Raw genomic sequence first — 7,688 nt, 5'->3', positions numbered from 1 at the left:
AAGAAAGACCTTAGGTAGAGGCTAAGTTTACGCTGGCTGCGCCCGAAAGCTGTTGTTAAATTCAGTGGTTCCGAAAGCCCGGTTCGTACAGAGGAAGCTAGTCACAATTAGAGACGAACTGATGCGCTGCAAGTCACAGCTCTTGCTCAGAGGATTTTATTTCTCCATGCTAGACGAGTTGAAACTCGAGCGTGGCAGCTCTTTCCCAGCCTGGGATGGAATGGCGGCCGTTTTGACAATCAATTTCAGGCAGGACGTGTCTTTGAGTTGAGCATACGCAAAACCGTATCTCGGATGATTACAACCCTCACAAAGCAATAGCGAATTCAAACAAGAAGAGTCATAAGCACGAACGACGAAGATAGTATGCTCACAACGATAGAGTGCACATGCGTTTATCGTGCGCACTCGTTAATCTGTAGAAGAGCTGCAAGAAGTGTCCGAAAGAGACTCGCCTGAGCAACGACGAAGGTGTAAAGCAAGCGATCTACGATGCTTCTGCGCATACTGTGGGCGCGAACCCAAGTTGCGAGTTTGCAGCATCAATCTGTATTTGGAAATTCTGCTGAATAAGGTTCCCGAGGACAGAAAACCCGAAGGGAGAACCCACGCCTTGCAATCCGAGACACTTCAAACCGCCTGGGATGTCGATGAAGTAATTGTTGGCTCGCGGCTGGAACACGGCATTGCCTTGGAGATATATGGAAAGTCCGGGAAGCGCGAGATTGGAGATGCCAGAGGCGTTGAAACAAAGGTCGAAGGTCTGAACTGGCTCTACTTGCGGGTATATGAGAGCATTGGTGATAGCGCGGAGGATCTCGCGGTAAGCGGGCTCAACAAAGAACGTGAGAGTCGTGCCTGAATCTACAACAGTACCCCCATTGCCGGCACCGTCGATGCCCCAGACGTAGGAAGGAATGGAGAGCAGCTGGCCATCTACACGAACATCCTGGATGGTCACATAGTAAAGGCTCTGCGCGAAGGGATTTTGCAACAATGGCGTGAACTGGAAAGGAGATTGGAGCTTCAACGACGAAGGAACGTCACCGAAAAACAAAGAGCTATCCTGGGCAGGAGTTTGGAAGAAATTTACAAGGCAGTAGGAGAACTTGTTGCCTACCATCGACCCGATCTGCGAAGGGAAGGAGATGGTTCCTCTCCCGAGGCCAAGCACGCCGTCTGAGCCTACGAAGCTCTGTCCTGAGTTGCGCAGCCCGCATCCGAATGCAATGCCGCGCACAGTGACGTTGGTTCCGGAGGAGGAGTTCAAGGTGACAGTCTCCTGGGAGAAGACTCCACTGCTCTCGGAGGAGTCAGCGTACTGGTAGTCGTATCTGCAAGTGCTGGGAAAACGGAGGTTGCAGGAGAGAGAGGGCACGAGCAGGCATTCTTGTGAGAGGCAAGGGATGGCTAGGTAAGAGGTGGACGCGCTAGGAAGGAATGTGGGAGGGGAGGTCCTGCTGTTGCTGCAGCTATTGCGTCGGCACTGAGAGCAGCGCACCCAGATGAGGTCGCTACCTGTATCAGCAATGAGCATGAAGCTCTGGGGAGGGGTGCCGATGACGAACTCCACGAAGTATTGGCCTGCGCCAGCGGACGCTCCAGAGGTGATGCCTGCTCGGAAGCCGCTGGTGGTCTTAGGCGGCTGCTGCTGTTGCTGAGGGGGGGATCGAGCGAGCTGCTGCTGCATTAAGGTGCTGGCGATGGAATGGAAGCGAGCGTCATCCGATTGTTTGAAGAGCGAGAGCTGTTCCAGGAGGGAGAGGGGGGAGGAAAGGATGCGAGGCGAGGTGGTGTGGATGAGGGAGAGGCGAAGAAAGGGTGGTGGCAAGGAGGTGGTGGAACGCGATTGCAAGCTAACGAGGAAGAAGATGAGGAGGAGGTGGAGGAAGGAGACATGGGGATGCTGTAGAGGAGGTGCGAGTGGCATGGCGAAGGTGGTGGTGGTGGCTTGGAACTTGGGCAGATGAGGTCTCTTGTGGTGCTCCAGCAGCAGCAGCAAAGGTATGGAAGGCACAGCAAAAGGCAAACACAAACAAGGACGTGTTTCTACACAAAAGGGCGTCAACACCATTCTAAGATTATCCCGCGGTGTCACTCGACACTACTAGTTAAGATTTTTTTTTCCTAAGAAAATATATCTATTAACAAAAGGAAAAAGGAAACAGCATTGCCTTCAAGTTGCTTCTGTCCAAGGAAAACAATTGTCAAGATGAATAAATGATTACTTTGCAACACATGTGATGGAAGCAGTATATAGGAAAGTTAGAGTGATTTGCAAACTTTGTGTGTGTGAGAGAGAGAGAGAGAGAGGGGAGAGAGGGGGGAGAGAAAGAGAGAGAGAGAGCGCAGGGGAAGAGGGGAGAGAGAGAGCAGAGAGAGAGAGAGGGAAGAGAGAGGGGAGAGAGGGGAGAGGAGAGAGGAGAGGAGAGGAGAAGAAGAAGAATATATTATCGTCCTCTGAAGACCAAAACCGGCCTATGGGACCTGGGCAATACAATATCACAAGTACATGAAAGCTCCTCCCGAAGATGGGAGGGTGGAAAGAGAAACCACCTTCTAGGATTCAGGTGGATTCCTATGCTTGAAGAGCTTATACACAAATGTTCCTAAAGCTGAAGGTGACCCTTTATGCAGCAAATCAGCCAGTTTGTTATGTCCCTCAAGGAGGTGATTGAACTCTTCCCTAATGTGTGCATAGTGAGGGCATATCATTACCATGTGTTCTTCTGTTTCAACCATACCTTGATCACATAGTTGGCATATTCTACTCTCCCTTGGCATCTTTTTCCATCCCCCTGTTTCTATTTGCAGCTGGTGTGATCGGGTGCGAAGTGAGGCTAAAGCCCTCCGTTTATGCACTGCTATAGGTGTACATATGTACTTCTGCGTTGTTGTCTCCCTTCCTGTATAAATTGACCAATATTCGGGGTTGATATATGTGCGATAGTACTCAAATTTATCTTTGTTTTCTGCTGTTTGCCATTTCGGAGAGAGGGGAGGGGAGGGGAGGGGAGGGGAGGGGAGGGGAGGAGAGGAGAGAGAGAGAGGAGAGAGAGAGAACCAAAATAGAAGGGGCCACGTGGCAACAAAGTGTGTGGGACACTTTCTTAAGAAAAGTGTACCTAGAGCGCTGCCTAAAGGCAGTGCTAACAAAAGAGAAACTGCAGCTGCCCTAAAAGGGTAGGTGAAGAAAGCTTAGCTAGAAAGAGCGGCGGCAAACTGCCTAAAAGACTTAAGAGCCTTGTTCTTATTAGCAAAAAACTTGACAGTTCCTATGATAAGACTAGTTAAGAATTTTAAAGGAATCCCATTAGGTGCTTGGAAATTTAACCCCCCAAATTAGTACTTTAAGGACCTTGGTTGGAAAATAGAAAATAAGGGTTGAACTTCAAGGGGAGAGGGAATGCTACTTTCATTAAAAAATTTGTTACATATTTTTGGAAGGTCTAGACCAAGTAGAACCTATGCAAGATGGATACTCATTTAAAGCCCTTGAAGCTAATAAGCCATATAATTGTACCATAAAAGAACTCACATCAACATATACCATTTTATGCAAAAAGTGATCCAAAATTTCTAGTTAAGATATTATGCGTAACATAATGGGTATCATGTCAGGTCTGGATTAGTACGACAGGGTGGTCTCGGCTTTCCCCCTCCACATGGTTAGCTTAGACCTTTTGGGCCATTTTTAAAAAGGGGTACGAATTGTTAACAAGCCACTAACCCCAATTGGAATACTTGGTAAACGAGCCCTAAGAATGTTGTGTTTTTCGGGGGAGGGGCTTGCTTGGAATCATCACAAGTGCTAAGCTCTATGGCATCCTTTTGGAATACCCAAATTTACCCCCAAACACATTTAAATGTTTTAAAGACTTTTGTTGGTGTGTTGGGCATTTTAAAGAGCCCACAAAAGGGGAAGTAAATACATTTATGTGTTTTTAGACTCGTCTTTATGTGTTGTAATTTTAAAATAGGCAAGAAAATACTTGTTATCAATGAGAGATAATAGTGATGACCATTGGAGAATATGGACCATCAGATTCTCTTTGATCAATTTAACCATTTGATGAGATTTCTAACCCCTACTTCTTACGGTTTGCTCCTTCTCTTTTGATCTTGTAGTCCAAACATGTGACCTTGGATAGAGCTTTTTTAATGTTTGGATTTCAATTATGGATCTTAGATAAATTTTTGCTTCCGAAACAATATGTAAGAAAATCTCGTTTCGGATGTGAAGCACCTTACGAGTATGAAGCAATGTCGTAAGACAAATAAGGTGCCCAATACTCGTAAGACAAATACGGTGCTTCATACTCGTAATGCAATGTCTATATGGCTGTAGGTTATAGGTATGCAACTTTTCTAGAAGCCAAAGTTTTTAGTAAAGGAATAGATGTGCATCGAATACAGAGATTTTCAAGGTACACCGGCAATAAATAGGAGATCATTGGGAATGAATAAGACAAATACGGTGCTTCATACTCGTAATGCAATGTCTATATGGCTGTAGGTTATAGGTATGCAACTTTTCTAGAAGCCAAAGTTTTTAGTAAAGGAATAGATGTGCATCGAATACAGAGATTTTCAAGGTACACCGGCAATAAATAGGAGATCATTGGGAATGAATAAGAGTTGCTCACTCTAGCCAAAGCATTTTCTGGTAGATAAATCAAGATAGAGAGAGATATTTTGAATGTAAGGGCCAGTTGTGATCGTTTTAAGAAACACAGTGAGTGAAGCAGACGACAATGAGGATGTATAAAATAATCAAAGGGTAAGCAGTCTTCCAAAATGCGCAAATTGAGTGAATTGATTCTTAGCACTAGATTGATCCACAACATTTTTTGATTTGTGCTGAATGTTTATAACATGAGGTTTGTTGAAACTCTAAGAGTTGTTAAAGTTACTCAAAATTTTTAACAACAATTGCATTCGAGATAGAGCTCAATTAGTAAGGTGGTGGATTTGAGGGGTTACTACTACACTTGTGAAAGTGAGAAACGAAGGGGATTAAGATGATGATATGACACATATGATAGAAATGTGTTCTTTTTTTTTTTACATGAAAAAAATTCAATTAAACAGAAAGGGTTTTTAAAAAAAGAAATGTTGGCTTATTGGTGAGAGCCAGATTTTAGCAATACGAATGTAATCCTAAAGTCCTCAGAGTAGAGTGAGCGTCTTATCTTTCCATTTGTGGAATTTCTCTTGCACTTTGGTGAAACACCGTTCTAGATGTTGGTTCATTGACACATCCAACCCAATCAGACACTGTAGATACTAGAAAATCGAGTCCATAGGGATCCTTTTGAATTGATATTCATCTAGCTAGTCTGGACTATATCACATTTCTTTACGCCAACAAAGTAATTTAGTATCATAAAGCCCTCCCTGTTGACTTTGCGATAACAAAGCATTGCATTTATAGACGGGATGATAAGAAGCAATAAGAAGCCGACAACCAAGCACATTGTGTGTGATTTCAACGTACATGGATAGATAGAGATTGTCCCATCATTCCCACCTTTCCGATTTGGAAAGTGTCAATCCCTCTACATCACAAACCTAGAACACACAAAATAAATGGCTTCCCTTCATTGTCCAACATGGATAAATAATTGTCAGTGTCTTCACCCTCGCCACCTTTGAGTCGAGGTGCCTTTTGTCCATTGGTGAGATGCCTTTTTTTTCGTGGAAGGGAGAAATTATTAAAAGATAAGGAAAAGATAGAAGAGGAAAATTAGAGGTGGGCTATTGTTGAGAGCCAAGACTGAAGGATAGCAAAGGCTATCTTGTATTTGGTAGGGCAAGGATGCACGACCCAATGCCTTTCCCCGTTTATAGATAAACCGAAATGGAATAAAAACTAGGCAGTGGCTGTATTTAGATTGTTCTTCCCGATTTAACCACTCCCACCTACCCCTGAGCGGCACTGAAAAGCGTGTCAAAGCTGCTCATTTTTCTTCCACTCACAAGCCGACGAGCACACCTAATTGGCCAGACTTTCATCCACCCATCCTACAAATAAAGGTTCAGACTCCAACCAAGGAATTGCAGATTCTGCAGAAGGTGGGTGGTAGTCACAGTTCTGCGGAAATGAATTTGACGTGGGGTGCTGCAAAGCAAAACTACAGCAGTAGCCCGTGGGGTAACGACAGAGAGATCTATGCAAGGCTACGTGCCGCCTGCATTTTGCCAATCAGCATGAGATTTGCGAGCAAATTTGTCTTTTGTTATGTGCAACGACAGCTCGAGCCTCGCTTACTGTTCTTGGCAGCCTCATATTGACTTGCTAAGTATTTTAAGAGTGCAAAGTCCTTGCTCAATTTAATTCCTTCACCTTTCGGAACTTTGGGTTGCCAGGTATCCGTCCAGGAAAAAAACAAACTTTCGGGACCCTTTTTTTTTTGGCAGTAGCAAAGATATACAAATATTCGGAACTGCAAGGACAGAGCTATGAGCATTGACCTGTTGATTTAAAAAATGGATGGATCTGTTTAACTGCGGGTAACTTCTCTATACTTCTTTCGGGCAATCAAGGATATCGCTTCATTTTTTCACGAAACAATGCTGTTTCTTCAAACCATCATTATCGCTTCGTTTTTAAAGTCAAAACAAAAGTAAGTACTAAGACTGCTTCCAAGTTCCAGGTTCTCGAGAGTACAACACCGCATATTGATCCTGAATGTCACCTCAAACTAAATTGGTAACGGCCAACTGCCCTTCCTTCCTTCACTAGGAGAGTCTAAAGGATCCAAAAGAGTAGGCTTCCCGACCGTAGTTGGACCTGCACCTCCTGGTAGCCGAACCTTCAGGCGTTTGCTATAAGAGTCGTCTGTGGCCTTGTGGAAGAAATGCGGACTCACGAGTCACAGGACTCGTCAGCACTCAGAAATAGCGAGACGGAGTTTATAAAATTCCACCTTCCTCAAATTGTCCGATAGAAACGATCCGCCGCCTTCCAAGATCTGTGAAAATTTGTAGCAGGCATGTTTTCTCTCCCTTCCTTTCCAGCTCGCTGCGTTTCCAGCTTGCTCGTCCGAGGACCACAGGTCTTCGCCCAAATTCCTTGCTTCCGTTATTTTTTGTTGGTCCATGGTGGTTTGTTTCCCTTTAGCACGGTTGGCCTGCCTGCCTTGTTGGACGCCTCAAGTGGCTGCGACAGTTTTTGCATGCGTGCCTGGCACCTGCCTAAGAGATTATTCCACCGGGCGATAGCCTGTCCTCCACCAGTGACCAGTCCTCCCCGCCATGGCAACTAACTTCACTTCCAAGCTCCCACTGACGTGTTGTCTCTTTAGACTTGGTGATCAACTTCTCACGTTTCATCCCACTGTTTGCCTAGCTTTTTCAACGACTCCCACTTTCCACTTCTTTCACAGATTTCTCACATCAACTTCAACGTCAGAGCAACTGCCAGGTTACTTACTCAGTTCCAACTCAACTTTCATCCCGATGCCAGCTCCCAGTTCACGCCTTTCCTGCCACCCAAGCAAAGGAAAAAGCCGGAAGAAGTCTTGAATTCACCCTGTCGCCGTAGTGATAAAAAACAGCTTTTTCCTGGTGTAAGTAACACGTCCGATGTGCTTTACAGCGACAACTTCGACCGTTCGCCCTGTCGCACATTGCGCATCTCCACTGTCCTCGTCCAGCAACAGCAACACCCATCACTATGATCACTT

At 45.1% G+C, this 7,688-nt stretch overlaps 1 protein-coding gene across 1 annotated transcript; it reads right to left on the bottom strand.

The window, feature by feature from the left end:
- Nucleotides 1–232: 232 nt before the first annotated feature.
- Nucleotides 233–1,975, bottom strand: LOC147880793 (Eukaryotic aspartyl protease family protein). Its single transcript, XM_087371154.1, has one exon. It carries the CDS (start codon nt 1,928–1,930, stop codon nt 488–490), a length of 1,443 nt encoding a protein of 480 aa, XP_087227280.1. The 5' UTR covers nt 1,931–1,975; the 3' UTR covers nt 233–487.
- Between the last annotated feature and the right edge of the window lie 5,713 nt (nt 1,976–7,688).

This window comes from Dipteris shenzhenensis, chromosome 32 (assembly GCF_047967505.1).
Source record: "Dipteris shenzhenensis isolate YYH24624 ecotype China chromosome 32, Dip_SZ_1.0, whole genome shotgun sequence".
NCBI classification, from domain to species: domain Eukaryota; kingdom Viridiplantae; phylum Streptophyta; class Polypodiopsida; order Gleicheniales; family Dipteridaceae; genus Dipteris; species Dipteris shenzhenensis.
Note: the sequence above shows the minus strand (reverse complement) of the source record. Positions and strands in the feature narration are given on the sequence as shown.